A 19,565-nucleotide genomic window follows, 5' to 3' on the forward strand; every position below is an offset into this window, starting at 1 on the left:
TTTCAAAATTAGAATCATCTGGAGATGTTTATGCATTAAACCCACACAAATATGTAAATCTAAAAATAAACATTTATGCAAATTGAGGTACATGAATCTTTATTTTACAGTACATGCAGTGTTTTAAAGAGTTTGACTAAAAAAACAGGATAGCATAGACAGAAAGATCATGACAAAAACTCCATCTCAGCAGATTTATTTGACTTCAGCAAATGATTAACTGTGCAGGGCAGGTAATCAGTGTCATGATATCTGCACTTCCTTAGAGGAATGCTTCCCTAAATGAATGCTACTTCACAAATAGGCAGAGAAATAAAGAAATATAATGAGGTTCTGTCAACAAGAAGGACCAAAATGTATCACTGTTTTTTTATGTTATACAAATGCAACAGCGAAGTAATAAAGAAAAGAAAAACATCAGCTTTTACTTTTAACACTTAAAGTTTAAAAGTAAAACTTTAAGTGTTTGTTGAAAGGAGCAGAGGTCATTAGGCTGTGGAATCAGAGGAGACTGCCCCATCAGAGGTTTGGTGTTTTCAGCATCCTGATGAAAAACAGCAGAGAAAAAAATGTCTCAATATAAAGAAATCAAACACACAGAGAGGAAATCCTGATCCGATTCGCTTCTGTTTTCTTCCAGTTCATCTTTTAGCTTCACATCTCAAACATAGACGTAGCTGCTGGTTGCAGCAGAAACCAGTCAGCCTGTTTTCTTCTTGTTTACCTGTAAAGTAACTGACTGGTTTAGTTTGTGTGGATTTACCGTGTTTTGCTCCTGCACTGAGTTCCTCAGGGTCTTGATGCCGAGGACGACGGTGCTGATGACGACGCAGAGCTCCATGATGGACAGGACGATCAGCACAACATTCATTCCTATCAGCAGCACCTGATCGGATCACAAAAACATTCTCGACTTTGTGTTGTTGAGTGGACTGCTGCTTTATGGATATTTGTTTCCAAAAGCACCTAAATATGTCAAGTAGTTTCAGTAATTGGTCACCAATAAGTTATCCTGACAGCCTGTTAGTGTCAGCCTGATATTATCTGCGTTTTCATTACGAATGTCGATATTTTGCCAATGTCAAACAAACACAATTTTGCAATTGCAGAATTTCTATTAAATAAGAAACAAAATTAAAACCATGTGAATAAATCTGTTCACCAATAAATTATTAAAAACATGCGGCGCTTCCCTTTCCCTTTCGTCCTCCAACTACTTCCTGTCATTGTCTTCTTTGTGGTTGGTACCAGAAGTGATCATGTGACTCGTGTGACTCAAAAAAGTTTTTCCAATTTGCATTTTAATGGAAAAATGAGAATTGTTCAAAATCGCCACGATTCCATAGCAAATTTACTTTAGAAATATTAAATTTGGCAACGGAAATACAAATTAAACTCACTTAATGCAAACAAGTCGATTTAGGAAAACAAATTTTTTTGATAAAAGGTTTTTTGCTAGGACGGCTTTTTCAGCCTCATCAAAATTGATTTGTCTTGTAAAACCAACATCCCTGGCGCCAACATCCCGATTCTTGTTTTCGCCTCAACAAACTTGTTATGTGTATTTTAATTTCTCATTTAATATAAGTACCATAACTGCAGAATTGTGTTGTTTTTTTTCAACATTAGCAGAAAATGAACAAAGATTTGCACACATTTGTAATTGAAATGCAGCCATATTTAACCTTCCTGGTGACATTGGAAAACATGCATTTTCTCACCTTAGACAACAAACTGCCTTCGAGACACATCTGGCTAAAGAATTCAGTTTCACTCTGTGAAGGTGGAGTAGGGAAGTAGTTGGATCTGGAGTCGGAGCAATTCCACCACCACCACATAGGAAGGTGTGCTATGTAGATGCTGTAGAGCACGATGGCTGCTATGGCGAAACCAACTCCGACCAGGTTCAGGATCACGTTCAGGATGACCTGCATCACAAGATTACGACTCAAACGAAAGTTTTCATTTAAAACATTGATAAGTTTCACGAATTTGAATAAAATATATCAATATAAAACAGCTATGACTTCTTTAAAAAAAACTAACCACTGTTTTTTTTTCACCAATTTTTGAAAAAACATTACATAAGCATCTACAAGTTTGGAAAGTTTATTTTACTCATATTTTTGGTGGACATACGTCCACCAAAAATAAAACAAACGACAATAAAATTACAGGTTATAAAATAAAAACATTATTTTTGCACATTTTGATTTCTCAATTTTTCTCAATTTTTCCATTTTCTCATGAAAAACAAACATCCAACTCAGCTCCTGCTGCCAGGAACTCACTGACCTCTGCCACTATGATGTCATAAAACAGAAAAACTACAACTAGAAAAATTTTATTTTGATCCACAAATAAAAAAAATACATATTTCAAAAGGTGCTTTTCCTCCAAAGGAAACTTGGCAGGCTCTCTAGCACCACCTAGTGTCCATCTGTGCAGTCCTTAACTATAACTAAAACATTTTCTATAAAACAGTCTGAATATTAAAATAACTAAACGAAGGAACATTATTAATGTTACTGCAATATTTGCAACACTTTTGTCTATTTTATGTTATCAACAACAACTTCCTCAGATTAAACAAGTTCCCTCTGAGTTTTCAGTGTAGATTTCCTGTCAGTTTTATAAAGTTTGAACGACTCACCAGGCACAGGCTTGGGAACTTCTCAGATAAAACGCACATCACTCCAAAAGTGATGAACTACAAAAAGAAGAAACCAAACACAATAAAGGTCATTTTTATCAACAAAGAGCAATTTCCTTGAGTTTGCTTCACAATATTCTCTTTTTTAGATAAACCTTTAATTTAGGAACCACATCCTGAATTTCAAAGGGAGTAACGCTGACATCTGCATCATAACATTCAAGAACTGCATCTCAAATGCATATTTTTCCAAATGTTGCAGCTCTTATGCATAACAGCAGCATTTCCACTGACCATAGCATTGTGCAAATTGAAATTTCAAAAATATTAAGTTATTAAAAAACATGCCATGTTATCATCATCTGACCATTTCCTGTCGTCTTCATCTTCGTGGTTTGCACAAGTGAAAACATCTGGCTGTTGATCATGTGACTTGTGTGACATGAAAACAATGTTTACATAAAAAAAAACTTTATACTAGTGCCAAAACTTATCAGAGAACAAGCTGGCAATTTGGTGTTTCCATTCAGTGAATTTATTTTCAAAATGTCAAATTGTGCAATTCAGTTGAAACACAACTTCTGCTGACCATAAAACTGTGACCAACATCCGAGTCCTGCCACTGGTGCAGACCATAAAGAAGAAGCTGACAGGATCAAGGCGTGGCATGTGTTTTAATAAGTTTATCGCATGAAAAGACCTATTTACATTTGATTCTTATTGCATTTCTTATTTAATGGACACACTGCAATCGCAGAATTGTGTTTTCTCGACATTATTTGACGAAGTTTTGCTCACAGAGTTTCTATCAGCTAGCGCTGAATCACACCCTGTTGTAAACTCTGTACTTCCTCATAATGATATGCAATCAAATCAGCAATAAAGTGAAAGACGTTGACTTTACCAGTGATGTCAAATTAACATCTGTGACTTTGCTCTTCTGCTTTAACACTTTATGATTAACCCGGCAGCAGGTTGCTCACCAGCGCTCCCAACCAGTAGGGAAATTCAGAAGAATTCAGGAACCAGGTGTCTGGACTGCTGCGCAGTGTTCCGCCTAAGCCCAGATTGAGCAGTCCGATCATTATCTGCATGGCCTGTGGAGGATGAAGCACAGAGGGGACTGGTGTTTTCTGCTTCAACTAATGCAAAGCAACAGCTCAACCAGAACCTGAAGCTGAAACTCACGCCGAGGACTGAGGAGGACGTTCCCTGGATCTTCCTCACATGGGGAGACAGAGAGCAGCACAGCGGACTGTAGCAGAGGCTCTTCAGGATCTGACACACTGGAGGCCAGCGGCTCTGCGGTCGGACTGCACCGTAAAAACCGTTACCCCGTCATTTCTCGCCATCGTCACAGACATCTTCCCTGATGGCTGAAGAAGCAAACCAGAGTTACAGAAAGAGGACTGAAGAGTTTGGTGATGATGTCTCCAAACTATAATTTGAGAAACAAAATGAAATGTTTCTAAGAATGTTTCATACTTAAAGAGCCAGTGTTACGTAATTCCTAGGCACTTTTATAGCACAATTACGTTGCCTTCACCGCTCATAAAAATACTATATGTATTAAAATATGACTAAAAAGAACTTGACTTTGTAATTTAACTCCTTGAAATTGGGCTTCTGTCTCTTTAAAACCTCCTGCTCTTTCTGAAACTCCGCCCTCAGGAAGTCAACTCAACATGGCTCCTCTATTAACATTTTTCAGAGTTGCACTGAGAAGCAGCTCCTATAACGAGTTCCACCAGGTGTTTGCTAATTGCTGCTGACTAGTCTGAAGGAGCTGAGTGGGTACAGGTATTTTAAAGAAGATGCTGTCTGAAACTTGCATGTGTTTCATTTTAAAATTTAATGTTAATTTTATTCCATGCCTTTGTATCTGTAAAGTTTTTTTGCTAATGTTTGCAGTTTACCATAAAGTGTTGTTATTGTAAGTACGAATTTGTTCCTGATAACTCATTTGGTTAAATAAAAGTTAAATAATTTTTTTTTTTTTAAATTTCATTTAATTTTAGAAACTGCAACTCAGAGGAGGAGCTCCTTCCAGGAAAAGTTTTTTCACAACAAAGATCGCTCAAAGGAACAAATTTCACTCCTTGGGACAAAGGTCTGAAATATCAAGTGGTGAGCAAATAATATTTTATTTGACAGAAAGGAACCAACACTTTTTGTCTGTAAATAACTGCAGGCTTCAGCTTTCACTCCAGCATTTACTCAGACTGAGATCTGGACTTTGACTGGGCCATTGCAACATCTTGATTTTATGTTTTTCAGTCATTTGCTTCCTTGTTTGGGATATTTCCTTTAAATGGATCCAGCATCTATAACAGTAGAATACTCCTGCATACTGAGGGGTTCATGGTAGTTTTACAGCAACATGATCCGGTCAATATTTGGCCAAACAAGCTCTTCTTAACCTTCGGCTATATCACGTTTACATGAACCAGAATATTATTTTTCTGTCCAAGGCAGCTGATTTTTCTTGTATTTGTGTATCGGTGAGTCAGGCCTCACACTAGTCAAACAAAAAGAGACACACAATTTGCTTTCTACATGGTTATGATATACTTTCATTTATTTTGTTTTATAGTTTGACGAAAAAGTATACTTAAACTAATTTCTTTTGTGGCAGACTTAATCCACAGAGACTCACCACTTAGATCCAGTTCAACAGCAGAAATCCAAAAAGGAAAAGAACAGCCTGGTCTTCTTTTACAAAGGAAAACAGTGATGGTTGGGTTGAAGCGACGTGGAAAACAGTTGGCTCAGGAGTGTCAGGTCAATGTTACCAACCTGTTATCTCCTCCTCCCACTGGGAAACCATAAGGAAGTGGAGAAATACACTGAGCTAATAAATAAGCCTGTTATAAAACATGACATCCAGAGTAAGCAGAAAGCAGAAACAAGATGTTTTTAAGGCCAACAATGTGAAAATACTCTTCTTAATTTGATGAGTACTATCACTAAAGGCATTCACATCAAATATGTTGGTCAATGTTTAATTTATTATAGTCCAAAAGCAAGTCTAAACAGGGGGGGTGTTAGTCTTGATTTAAAGCAACTCAAGAGTTTCAGCTGGGGTTTTTTTAAAGTTTGTTATCAAAACTTATGACCTCCAAGCATCTGCAAAACTATTTAATATCTGTTCGTAAGTTATTCGCTGTGAGGTCCAGAAAACAAACCGAACTCAAAGACTTGCAGATAATCGTGTATCTCTTGTGCACATTATGCTTTTTATAAAGTCAACACAAAATAATAATCATGAAAATAACATTAACATAATTTTTATGTCTTTATTGGGGTTTATTTTAAAATAGAAAAACATTTTAGTAAGAAAGTCTGCACAATAAACCCTTAAAATCAGTAGAAACAGAAAGGAGGCCGCTCCTTTACTGTTTTCCGGCTTTGGTTTTAGAAAAGACTCAATTACCCAGGTTGCATTGGGAGAGAAACAGGAAGCGCGAGATGACAGTCCAATCAGCTGACTTGACTGTGTCTTGCGCTCTGTTTGTGACTCTTTAAGGGTTTTTGTTTAGAATCTGCCGAGTATTTTTAATAAAACTGGTTTTATTAGGAGTTTAGGAGACTGAAATGTTGCGGCCGAAAGCTTTGACGCAGGTGCTGAGCCAGGCGAACACCAACGGCGTCCAGAGCACTCTGTGAGTACGGAGCTAGCATCAAGCTAACTGGCTTCACACGGGTTTGCAGCACAACCAGGGCGGTTTGTTTTTAACCTCTATGGCCTGTTTGTTTACTGTGGGACTAGATTATGGCCTTTCTCTTTGACGAAGGACTTTCGAAATCATAAGAAAATTATAAATCTGCAGCATCGTGTCTTTACTTTACAATGACATTCATGCTACAATTTGACTGTTAGATTATGAATAAGTCGAAGTACTGTAATTTAATACGTAGTTATTTAATATAATCACTTTATACCTATTGAATGTATGTTTTTTGTATTTTGTGTAAATGCATTCTTTGTTGCCAGTCATCAAGCGTTCATTAAATGAGTTTACTGCATTTTAGGCAACAAAGTATTATTTAGAAGAATGAATGTAACTAATATTTGCATTGTTTGAAATGTATCTTATAGTGTGTTAAATGAAAATCTACAGAATGTGCCAATTTGTATCCAGCTAACGGTCCGAGTAATTACTAAAATAATCACTATATCACAAATCTTGGCAACATGCACACTATTATATGTTAAAATAAATTATCACTTGTTTTTACCTCATAGAATGCAATTAAAACTTAAATGTCTCCGCTTTCCCACAGTTTACTCAACAACGAGGGTTCTCTTCTGGCTTACTCCGGTTATGGAGACACCGACGCCCGCGTCACGGCGGCCATCGCCAGCAACATCTGGGCCGCCTACGACAAGAACGGCCATCAAGCCTTTAATGAAGACAAGCTGAAATTCATCCTCATGGACTGCATGGTGAGAAACACAACTGGGATGTGAAGGGAAAAAGTGAGGATGATAGATTTAAGCTGTTTTTTTCTGTGTCCGTGTGCCTCAGGAAGGAAGGGTGGCCATCACGCGTGTCGCCAACCTGCTGCTGTGTATGTACGCCAAGGAGACGGTGGGCTTCGGGATGCTTAAAGCCAAGGTAAGACTGCACATATTCAGGATGAAGCAAAAGTTCATCCTGAAGCAGAATTAGTTTTAGAAACTATAAGTAATTCTGCATTTCCTTTAAAAATGAACTACAATGTGTTAAGTTTTCTCAAGTTTACATGTATCCTGATCACCTGGATATTTTACTCGTTTTTATATTGGGGTCAATTCTCAGAAAATGATCACTTATGCTCATATTACTTTGACTTTATTCTGGTAATATTAAACTTTATTCTATTCTTGTATTGCATTCTTATTCTCTTATTACCACTTAAATCTCATATTTTTACAAATTAATTCTCTATTTAATAGGAATTTAATCAGGTACTATTATCACTTTATTCTTATATTCTACTAATATTACAACTATGTTCTCATAAATTTAATATTATTTTCATATTGCCACTTTATTCTAGTAATATTGTAAGTATATATTTTCCGCTTATTCTTAGCCTGACCCTAATCCAGGAAGTTGGAAGTGATCAATGTTACATTTATAGACGTGTCAGTAAATGTTAAGAGTTATTATTCTGTTAAATGAATTTTATGAGCGACTTCTTGTAGAGATTACTCGTGTTTTCCAGCCTGACAGTCTGCAGGTTTGCTGCCCAGCTGGAGTCAGAGCCTGTTAACTGCAGTGTGTGTGTGTGTGTGTGTGTGTGTGTGTGTGTGTGTGTGTGTGTGTGTGTGTGTGTGTGTGTGTGTGTGTGTGTGTGTGTGTGTGTGTGTTTACAGGCAGAGGCGTTGGTGCAGTATCTGGAGGAACCATTAACCCAGGTGGCAGCATCGTAGTTTTGTTGCGTCTCACCTTTCCTTTTCTTCCTGGAGTCTGACAGAAGGTCACCTGATCCGTGTCGCTCACCGACTGAACATACGGCCCAACATGGCGGCGGAGCGCCGCTCTCTGCCTGCTTGGTGTTTTTTTATTATGATTTACCAGTTTAGATTTCAGGAAGAAGTCATTTGTTGACCGACTACAAAGATCCAGTTTTCTGTCAGCTTTGCTGTTTAAAGCAGAACTGCAGCCTTTTCTACACTCTTGCAAATACATTGTGGTGAAGATTTGTGGGATTTTTTTGTCTTTGTCTGAAAAATGTAGCAAAGAATATTTACCTGTTTTTGTTCAGAATTGTTGAATAAAGAAGATTCTAAGCCAGAAAACCTTGTTTTTATTTTTAATCAACGATGAGCAGCTGCAAAAATCTGAGGTGAGCCATTTTGTTGTAGAGCTGAAACATTCACTTTAAAAGGTTTATTAAGCCTGAGAAACTACCGGTTGTGGTAAATTTGTCTATTTGTGGATGTTTTTTTGTAGAATAAGTCAAATATTCTGAAGAAAAATCAAGACAGATTTGAAGTTAACACATCATAGTAAATATTAAGGTATAGTTAGTGCCTGAACTACTAAAATAGGTTGTTGCAATTGGTTTTATTCCTTTTAATTTACATTTTTTGTATTTGTATTTTTCCCCATTTATTTTTTTTTACTTGAAATCACTTAATATTCCATCTAATTTTAATTGAGCCATATTCATTGACTTTATTTAATATTGAATTTTTTTAAAATTTCAACTTTATTCTCACTTTGATATGACTTTATTCTCTTATTGAGTTTTTTTTAGTAATATTTTTTATTCTCATATCACAACTTTTTGCAATATTATGATTTTATTCTAGTATTAATGTAAATGAAAGAAAAAAAACTAATTTAATATAAAAGTTTGATTTCTTTTTTCTGGCAAATCTTTTACTTCAAGATCAGAAACGTCAGATTGTCAAAATGTTAATTTAGGAGGTAAATTTTTGACTTTTGAAACTGATTTTTTTTCCCCAAATTTATGAGATTAATCTCATAATTTCTGGGTTCTTGGTGGAAATGTTCTCTTTTTTACTTTCTATTTACAATTGCCCTAATTCGCCATCGTATGATAATAAATTTGTCTAGTTGAGCCCAATAAAAGGAAAACTGTCTTTTACTACAGCACACATATATGATTTTATATGATTTGGATTTTCAGTATGGTGCATTTTGTAAAAGCACTATTTTCCTTTCTTTTTTTAGTTTTGGATTGTTATTGCTGTTACTTTCTTGGCCTTTTTGACCCATTTGACTAAAGTTTCCTGTGAGTCAGAGGCGCCTCCTGCTTCCTCCAGCAGGGGCGCCTCGCCGCTCCTCAGTTCCTCTCTGCCCCGCATGTTGCGCTGCTGCCGCTCCCCAGGGGGGGCCGCCTACTTTCAGCCTGGAACAACCTGGAAGCACCAAAGTGCGTCCTGTTCAAACACAGCAGGCTGTTACCTGAGGCAGAGCAGGAAGCTCCATGCGGCCGGCCCGTTCCCTGCCTTCATAACGCAGCAGCCGCCGAGAAGCAGCTGGTTCACCTTACATCCTTTAACCTGAGGCTGTAACCAGGGGCAACCTGGATGGGCACAACATGGGCTCAGATGAAGCTTACAACTTTGTATTTAAAGGTGAGTTTCTGTCTTTTACTTTTCATCCCTGCAGATCCTGAACAGTGGAAGGCTCCGTCATCATTGAACCTCCTGCTCTCTTGGACTGTGTGCTAAATGTTAACAGAACGCCTAATGATTGGAGGAATAAACGGCCAATCATTGATTAGAAGAAGAAAAAAATCATTTCTGCAGACCTTGGTTTTGTCAAATTTGACTTCAGGTGGGGGAGTTGCATCGCTACACTGCAGTGACGTCATCTGCTCAATACTGTCCCTGAATACGTCCTAGTTAAAGTTCTGCTGCACTCAAATTAGTAATGCAAAATAATACGGGATGTGCTGTCCCTTCAGATGCTGACAGAGCTTGTCTAGCTTGTATTTATGCAGAAACGTAAATCACTCTGAACAGGTAGGACATGTAATTCAAGGTCCTGGAGCTCAAAGATGCCCGACTGAAAAAACAACACTGAAAGATAAGTTGGAGTTTTCAACAACTGAATCACTTGTTTTAACTAAATTAATTCTAATTCTAGAAAAACAAGAGTTTTGAGCAGGTGTAAGTGTAAATGTAGTGATTAACTGATCAATAACTCAACGCTGGGAGGTTTATCGGACAATGTCTCTGTCCTTCTGCAGCAGGAATGATTATTCCCAAGTGCAAAACATGTAAAGCAGCTGTCATTCCTATTAGGAGCAGACATCAGGATGAATTCACACACAGAACAACACTCAGGCAAACACCAGCTTCATTTCAGTGTCTACAGGCTTCAGTTTATATGTTAAATGTAAACTTTCATTACAGGACAGTTAGAAAAAGACAAAGGAAGTATGCTTAGTTTGAAGAATAATCATTTAGTGTTACAAAGTTACATCTAATGAGATCCGTGGAGAAGCACCATGTTTGGAGAAAAACAAATGCAGCCCATCAACAGAAACACTTTTATTAACTGTTGAGCACGGCAGGGGAAGTAGGCTTGTTTTAAAATCATCTGTAAACCAAAATATCCTAGAGTCAAATAGCAAATGATGTCATCACCAGTCTCCATCTAAAACCAACCCACAGTTACCGCAGTTCCAAAGGATGGTGTCATAAAAAACAACATTTTTCAGCTTTTTTGGTAATAAGTGGATTCAGGCTTTTTCAACTCAAAGATAGCATTAAAACTAATCAGTTAAATCAGATCATGTCAAGTTGGTATGGAATGCAAACAGCTCAAAACTCAACGTTCTTCAAATAGTTTAATTTTACTCTGTGATTCCAACAAGTAAACAAGTAGTGATATGCAGTACTGATGACAATGATTACGGAATAATTCTTGTTTTTATGAAAAAAGGACAGGAAAAATATGAGCCTCACTGCAACATTTCAGGTTCTTCCAGGTTTCTGCAGGATCACAAACCCGACCGACAAACTGCTCCAAGGTCGCCTGTCCTGCATTTTAATAGAAACCAGCAGGATTGTTTACTTAAGGAGTTACTCAGTAGCAGAAAAAGTGAGGAAAAAAGTTCACTTAAAGCAGAAGATTGTACAATAACTTAAAATCAGTTAAATCAGCTTTGAACAGAAGCCTGTAAAATATTCTTTCACTAAAACTCAGACCTTCCTGGACAAACCACTGATTGAAAAAAAAAAATCTTTTCCATTGATTCTCAAATTCGGTAATATTTTATGTTTTACTGCCTCAAATTTCTACTGTGTATTCTGAAGGCTGCTTTTTTTTATCAACTCTCACTGCTAACTTTCTATTGCAAAGATGAACAATAATTCATATGATTTTCTATCTGAGTTAAGTGAAAATAGAGCAGCTACAGATCCTTGGCAAATGCATGCAAAAACACACAATACAATGACAAATAAAAACCTGTAACGAAAGATTATGTAAACTAAAAACCCGTAAAAGTCCAGATCCACTTCTGTAAATCTAAGCTAAACTTCTGTGCTGAATTACCGCAATAGTTTACATTTAATGGAGCTAAGGCGTAAATTCAAGCTGGGAGACAGAACACAGCTGATCTACAAACAAAGCTGATCCACTTCAAACATGTCACACCCCGCTGCGGCCAATCAAGATCGGTGCCCTTGCGCGTCCCAGCCAATCAACGTCAAGCCGGTCCATTCAAGAAGTCCAGCCTCCGGGGATCTGCCTGCTCGTCAGCTGTGCTTCGCCCACCTCCTCCCCATCTCCACCTTCAGCCCGATGACCATTCTCCAGGCGCCTTACGCGCTCCTCCATCCCAGGCTCTGCTCCATCATCATTATTCGGACGGTGGGGTAAGACTAGTGAGCTTCGCCGGACTCAGCATCTTCCCCCGGCGATCTACGCTCACTAGTCTTCCGCCGGTTCGAGCACCAACGATTTGTTCATTAAAATCTCCTAACTGCTTATTTTTCTCTGCGTGAGTCGACAGATTGAAATGGCAGCTAAACCTCTAAAGTCTAACGACGCAGGCAGATCTTCCTCCCATTTGTTTGGTTGTAAACTCCCAGCAGTTTGCACGTTTGGACTAAATTAGCATCTGGTGCTAATTTAGCCCATCAATAAATTTCCGCTCCAGTTTACAAAGCAACATATTTTTGTTGAAGAATTCCTCTGATTCCTGTGTTTTCCTGCATTACTTGGTTGTTTGTCCATCAGCATGAAAAATTATTGCTATATTGTTGCTATAATAACATGAAACAGGAGAACAGCCTGTTTTTTAACAAGTTTTTATTTATTATAGTCAGTTAATATTGTCTTTCGTCATGTTTCCCAGATTTTATTTGACATTTGTTTAAAAAAAAGTCATTTAATGGATTTATTGAATTTAATATATTTAATTGATATCTTTGGCTGTTAGCTACAGGTGTAGCATTTAGCATCACATTTAGCCAAGATCCAAATTCTAGATATAACACAACATTCCAATTTAAATAGAAAAGAGTAATTATATGACATAAATAAAATTGCAGAAGTATTTACCTTTATAAAGCAATCTAAAATAAACAAAGGGAAAAAGCAGTGGGCACACGGACACCACCAATCGTTTACTCTCTTTTATTTTAAAATGCAAATCCTGAGTAGATGAGATCAGAAATAAGCTTCAGGTTAAATATTGTCCTTCTAATTTTATTCAGTTTGATTATTGACTTTAACACTGTTTAATGATTTTCTGAGCTTTATTTTATCCAAATTCTGGTGAAATATGCATGACAAATAATTTCCCTGAAGGTAAATTCAGTGTTTGCTGGTTCAAAACACAATAAATAAATAACACACCACAAAACCAAGAGTTAGCTATCCTAAGGTAGAAATCCATTTAATTTAAAGCTATCTTTCAGTTTCCCATTTCCTCTTTTTCAGGCGTTTAATATACTTTCTAAACTCATCTTGTTCAAGAAGCATTCAGTTTTCGGAGCTGGGTTTGTCATCATCACCCATCCCCATATTAAGCTCTAACTTTAACACATCTATGTGTTGCTGCCGTCTCCAGTCTGGACCAGTTAAGCCAAGCCTTTAGGATTGTTTTCTTTTTTCTGAATCAGCCTCTTATGACCGATAGCCAAACATTAGTCAGTGCAATGTGCAGAGCCTGTTTACCCTGCAGATAGGTTCCAGCGGCCCAGAGTAAAGGAAGTAGCTGCTGAACTTGTTCCACTGATTCTGACCTGCCTTACCCCCATGCTGACTGTTTGACGAGTCCAGAAATAAAGACTCATTTTGTTTCACATCCTCATCTTTGCCTGATTTTTCCTCAGCCTTCCTGGAGGGATATACAAACTGCATCCTGAGAGCCTGAGGGACAAATGTTTTCCATTCTTGTTGTGAAATTGGTGGCTAGTTTGAAATTATAGCCTGTACAAAAACCTAATTAGTAATCATGTTGCTTTATCTCAGTTTTGCAATATTTCTCTGTGGGCTGAGGTTTAAACAATCACTGTTTCTTAATGGTGCTCTTATGAAAGTGTCAGACAGCTAAGACTCTAGATTTAAGGTGTAATTACATGTGGAGGGTAACACCCAGGTCCAGTAGCTTCAGTCAGAGCTGGTTTAGCTTTGAATTAAAATAAACTCTGTTTGGCTCTTTTCCAGTGGTTCTAATTGGAGAATCTGGTGTTGGAAAGAGCAATCTGTTGTCCCGCTTCACAAAAAACGAGTTCAGCCATGACAGCCGCACAACCATCGGCGTGGAGTTCAGCACCCGGACGGTGCAGCTCAACGGTTTCTCCATCAAGGCCCAGATCTGGGATACGGCCGGCCTGGAACGATACCGGGCCATCACTTCAGCGTGAGTACCACCCAACCCCAATGAGCATGTATTGGCACATGGTGGGCTTTTAAAGGGACCTGATATGCAAATTCACATTTTACATGTTTTATACTTCTATTTGGGTCTCAGCTGCTTCTAAAGATGGCAAAAGTGCTTTCAGGGAAAAAATTGCCTTTTTGTAGCATAAGGTAATTTTCTTAGGTAATTTATGCCATTCCTAAATTCCTCTGTAGGCAACAGATTTTTGGAGGAAGTTTGTCTGAGCACAGTTTACAATTTCTATCCCATAATTATGAATAATCATAAAATAAACATAAATAATTCAGTTTGCATGACTTTGCTTATAAATATGAGTTCATGTTTTTAGTATCTGGAAAATTAACTGTTTCAAAAACGTCCAAAACATTAAGTGGTAATCACAGGCACAGAGCTGTTACCTAGCATCTGACACTGTGCTTTAGCATATTTAGGCCCTGTTGACATGACAATGATCCATTTCTGTTAACACACTTATATGAAGACATTCTAATTACAACCTTTGTTTACACAGTGCACAGATTCCTGATCTAGATTTTTCTTCAAAGTCGGGACAGATACAGATCATCATATCAGATCGGTGCATCTCTAAATATATTAGACTATATTAATAGATCAGTCCAGAACTGTGGTGATGTCGCGATCCAGCAGGATGTTGCATCAGATCTGAGTGATGCTGGTTGGAGTTCAGAAAGTGAATTTCCAAACTGCATTTCTTCAAAATGTGGTTCATGAAAAGCTTGTTTTCTTGCACTGTTGGTAGTTGAGAAACCTTTTGCGTCAGCGTCTTACGCTGATGCAGCTTTGAGCCAAAACACAGGCAGGGACACGCCCTGATCGCCAGAGCAGGAAACCTTTACCTGAAAAACCTCCCAGCCCTCCCCACGGATCAGACTCCAGCTGCTTTCAGCAGAAAACCTCTGGACCCTCCAGGGGTCTCTGTTTCTGAAGGCACCACTGATTCCCTCTTTTTTTAATTAAACTACGAGGATTAACAGAGGAAACTGGTTTTAAACAACAGAGCCTGTCAGAATCAGAGGATGTGCTTCATCGCCGGATTAGCTCTTTTTTGTCAGCCTGGATGTTGCAGTAATTACTCACTGACTCACTCCAGCATGCAAATTCCCATTCCCATGGAATTTCACATTTATCCTGCAACAACCAGCAAAAACCCATTAATCTGGAATTAATTAGGCTGCTGAAAGAAGAGAAGAGAGGAGAATTGTAATTGTAAGGAAATAAATATTTCCCCTTGTTAAGTGTTTCTGAATGAAAGTGATGTATTATTTATTGGTCATTTTCAGGTAAAGGATCAAATAAACATCCCTAATAGTCTCATCTGTTAGAGAAGTGAGGGGGAAAATGTGGCACATTTGAAGCAAGTAATTGCTTAACTAGATACATTTTCTTTTTCAATCGTGTCATTTTACGCATTCTTGTTGATGTTTCTGTGAATAGTAGCAGCTTAAAATAGCCTTTTAGCTGGAGTTGGCCAGGTGAGAAGGTTTTCTTTCAGTAAAGGTCATGAACTCCAGCAGTTCATGACCTTTACTGGGTGTCTTTACAGGTAAACACACCCTGTTGAATGATCTTATGAACTGTTGTGTCTCAAACTTTCTTATTAACCAAACAGTGGCTGACTCATTACAGAAGAGGCTTTCCTTATAGATACCAATAATACCAATAAACAACATAATCAGAAAAATCCAATAATATATTGTCACAATTGATTGTGTCATGATTGGAATAAAATGTTTTTTTTATTGGTCCGATGTACTATTCTTCTCTTAAATTTGTTTTTAACCTTAACAATTACAGCCTCAAAATCCAAAATGGCTGCCGCAGTCATAAAACATGCGAAACTTGCTGTGATTGGTTGATGTCTATGTTCTGCATGTGTTGTTGCGCCGCTTCAGGTTGCTTGGCATTTTAAAGCAAAATCTGCCATTTATGCCTCAACACAGATAAATCAACTATTTACAGGGTTGCAAACACACTGCTTCCTGTTTAGACTGTGACATGCAAATAAGCTCCAACATGTTATGAGCCACACTACAGTGGAAATGATCTGAAAGTAAAAACAGGTCAACTACAACTTCCTCTTTTCTTCTCCAGCTCTGACCTTTGACTTTTAAACCCGGCAGTCGCATTAGGAGGACAGTCTCTAATGCGACTGCCCTCCTCTCAGGTACTACAGGGGAGCAGTCGGAGCCCTGCTGGTCTATGACATCACCAAGCATCTGACCTATGAGAGCGTGGAGCGCTGGCTGAAGGAGCTGTACGACCACGCTGACCCCCACATCGTGGTGATGCTGGTGGGCAACAAGACTGACCTGGAGTCAGAGAGATCCGTTCCCACTGAGGAGGCCAAAGACTTTGCAGGTGGAAACTTGATGATGTCATGACATTCAAAGATCACACGTGAGATTCTGCAGTGTATGACTGAATCTCATAAAATATCCTCTGATGATCTTTTCCTCTAGAAAAGAAAGGCGTTTTGTTCCTGGAAACCTCGGCCTTGCAGTCGACTAACGTGGAAGCGTTCAACAAAGTCCTGGAAGGTGATTTGTCAGTTTTAGTTTCTTTTTTCTCTTTACATACATCAAACTGTCATGTGTCTGAATCACTTACCTTAGTTACTTCTGCTGGAATGATTGTAAAGACTGTTCGGGGCTCTGGAATAGTTGTTAGTCATAATCATCTTACCTGTTGTAGATGATGATCAGAGATGTCTTGCTTTACAGAACAAGATAATTTCTCATATAGAAATCAAACTAACTGTTATTCAGCTCTGTTGTTGTTAAAGCTGCAGTATGTAACTTTTAAAAAACACAATGTTTAATTTTTGTAAATATATTTAAACTTTCTCTATGTTGTGACAGTACAAGACATAATCTGTGAAAAATATCAAGCTGCTCCGCCTTCTCTGAGTGCTCTTTGTGCTGTCAATCATTCCCCTCATTTGGTGCTGCTCATCCCGCTCACTCTATCCATTTTGCTCTCTGCTCCACTGCAGCTAGCATAGCCTGTCATAAACACTTTTTCCACACTGGCAGGTTGTTTCCCATTAGCATATGTAAGAGTACATGAGATGATTGACAGCGCTAAGACCCGCCTCCTGGCTCTGATTGGCTGTTTTGGTCAGAACGACTTGTGAGCAGTGAATTTCTTCAGACAGTAATAACAGCTCAAGAAAAATGTGGAGGAGTTTGATCTTTTCACAGATTACCTAACTATATTCATTAGTTAGCCTCATAACTAATGAATATGTGAAAAAAACAACATATTTTTTATAAAAATTACATCTTGCACATGTGATTGGTCATATTTTTAGGAACAGAAACTTTTTTAGCAAAATTGAGGAACTTATTTTGAATTCAATGCTTCCATCAACATTTTCTAATGCCAAACTTCAAAATTCACATAAAAAATAATTGATGCAAACAGAATTGACAAATTGTTGTAGAAAAAATTAAATGTTCCCATGTGGACAGGGCCCTGATGAGGGGTCGATGGTGATCATGTTTATTGATGAAGTCCTGAAGTTTAATATGGTCTTTATAATTATCTAAATGTTTTCAGTTTCTACAGTTCAAAATTACAGAAAAAAGCTAAATGTCTGACTAGCTGTCAGCCTTCCACTTCCACACTAACAAGTTCTTTAGTTTTCCTCAAACTTTCTGGCATCAAAGTGCTACATGTAAGAAAACGATTACATCACTTTAAAAAACAAAAACTATAACTTTCAGAACAGATTTCCTTTGTTTTAAAACAAAACCTCCCCTAACACTTAATCTAACACAATCACTATTTTCTCAACCAAACAATGAGGAAAATTTGAACCAGTTCAATTGTTTTTTTTCTGAGTTAATTTTCCCGATTCCTGTATGAACATCTCTCTTTTCCCCCAAACTGAAACCAAACTATCTGCTGTGTGCTGTCTGTGACATACTGACTACTCACAGGTGCTCCACAGAATCTCGATTTTAAAAAATAAACTGGCTATGCTTTAAATATTCAAGATATATCATTTTTGACACACAGAGATTCATAAAAAGGTGAGCAGCAAAGAAGTGGTGCGAGGGTCCATAAACGCTGTGACCCTGAAAAGCTCCAGAGCAGAAAGCGAGGAGGAGGAGAAGAAGCCATGCTGCAAGAACATCTGAGCCCAAACGTCCCTCTGGGGCCCACAGGGGCCGCAGGGGGGCCGCCTGCAGCGCCGGGCTCAGGCTGGCCAGAGACTGAGACTCCACATGACAAGGCGAACGGCTCACCGTTCAGCGAAGCGGCTGGTTTCTGAGCTGCACAGGTTTAACACATAAAACCAGCACCAAGCTTTCATCCTGGATCAAAGGTCAACAATGAAACTCTAAACGGACCTTTGAGGTCATCTGTGGTGGGAAGTTGAAGCATTTATAAACATGTGTACAGTTTAAATGAGAGGATATCTGACTGATAAAGAGCTCCCAGCTGCTAGATGATGATGATGATGATGATGATGATGATGATGTGTGTTTTGGGTCCTGACCTCTGTGATAAGAATGTACTGCAGCAGATCACTCTGACTGCAGTTTTGGTGAGAAATAAATATTTATGTAGATTCATTATTGGTGTCTTATAACCAGAAATGTCTTAAATTTTAGAAGAAGAGAGCGACTACAGACGCAAATTTAGTTGGTTCTTTTTTCTGACTCAAGTAAAAAGCAAGTAGAAGTTTGCCAACTTTATGTTGGCTAAACATGACAGCAGGACATTTCCAGGAATCAGTTTAACTGAAAAATGTAACCTGAGCCCCCAAGGTACGTCACAACGTTTATAGGGCAAAAAGATTCAGTATCAGCAACATGATGATAAATAAACAAACTAGGCCTGAAAACTCTGAATGTGAGTTATCCTGAGCTTTCTAGTTCTGATTTCATGGGATTTTCTGCAGTGAAACCTGAGATTAATAAATAACAGATGTGCTGAAATGTTGTTAAGTTTTTCATTGTACTCCAGGTTACATTGGTGACCTATTATTTTTATTTCTGTCGAAAGTAGTCATTTATTTAAGACCTGCCATCAGAGCCGGCGCAGAGTTGAACCCTGATGGTTTTGTGGCCTTAAAAACTAACAGCCGCCTGGCTTGCTTTTGCCTTGGGCTGGCTCTGCCTGATGTTGGCCAATAGTGAACTCTGATGCTTCATCAGCAGCCATTGTTTCTGAACATGTAGATGAGATCATGTAGTTTCTGTTGGATTCCCAAATACCATTTCAAGCTCTACTGACTCAATATTCCAGATATTTGCTAGAAATTAACTAAAGAAGCAAAAAGTATTTAGTATTTATTCTTGAAGAGACAACACATGAAGTGAACAAAGTCAGAATAAAACTTTTAAAAACAAGTGTATGATATGAGTTTTATGAAAGACATTGCAAAAAATAATAAACATGTATTAACAAATAAAGCGGTGATAAAATATGCTAAAATAAAATGGAAATGTGGAGAACAGCTCTGTTGTAGCTGTAGCTGTTGCAATACTATTTGTCTGTTTTGACGTTTAATCTTGAT

The 19,565-nt window shown here is 38.0% G+C and overlaps 3 protein-coding genes across 3 annotated transcripts; 2 read left to right on the forward strand and 1 right to left on the reverse strand.

The window, feature by feature from the left end:
* Positions 1–67: 67 nt before the first annotated feature.
* On the reverse strand, positions 68–4,017 carry LOC129356990 (transmembrane protein 176B-like). The gene is given in 7 exon segments (XM_055026523.1): positions 68–544; positions 764–886; positions 1,722–1,928; positions 2,654–2,710; positions 3,637–3,750; positions 3,842–3,963; positions 3,966–4,017. Coding segments are annotated over 7 exon segments (789 nt in total). The 3' UTR covers positions 68–430.
* A 2,099-nt stretch (positions 4,018–6,116) lies between these two features.
* On the forward strand, positions 6,117–8,441 carry LOC129356994 (ragulator complex protein LAMTOR2). Its single transcript, XM_055026526.1, has 4 exons — positions 6,117–6,315; positions 6,938–7,100; positions 7,183–7,272; positions 8,016–8,441. The coding sequence occupies exons 1-4, from the start codon at positions 6,248–6,250 to the stop codon at positions 8,070–8,072; spliced, it is 378 nt and encodes a 125-aa protein (XP_054882501.1). The 5' UTR covers positions 6,117–6,247; the 3' UTR covers positions 8,073–8,441.
* Positions 8,442–9,559: 1,118 nt separating this feature from the next.
* LOC129357003 (ras-related protein Rab-25-like) lies at positions 9,560–18,618 on the forward strand. Its single transcript, XM_055026531.1, has 5 exons — positions 9,560–9,749; positions 13,801–13,996; positions 16,203–16,396; positions 16,498–16,575; positions 18,059–18,618. The coding sequence occupies exons 1-5, from the start codon at positions 9,713–9,715 to the stop codon at positions 18,178–18,180; spliced, it is 627 nt and encodes a 208-aa protein (XP_054882506.1). The 5' UTR covers positions 9,560–9,712; the 3' UTR covers positions 18,181–18,618.
* The last annotated feature ends 947 nt before the right edge of the window (positions 18,619–19,565 follow it).

The sequence above is a fragment of the Poeciliopsis prolifica genome, unplaced genomic scaffold (genome assembly GCF_027474105.1).
Source record: "Poeciliopsis prolifica strain line A6 unplaced genomic scaffold, Auburn_PproV2 SCAFFOLD216, whole genome shotgun sequence".
NCBI classification, from domain to species: domain Eukaryota; kingdom Metazoa; phylum Chordata; class Actinopteri; order Cyprinodontiformes; family Poeciliidae; genus Poeciliopsis; species Poeciliopsis prolifica.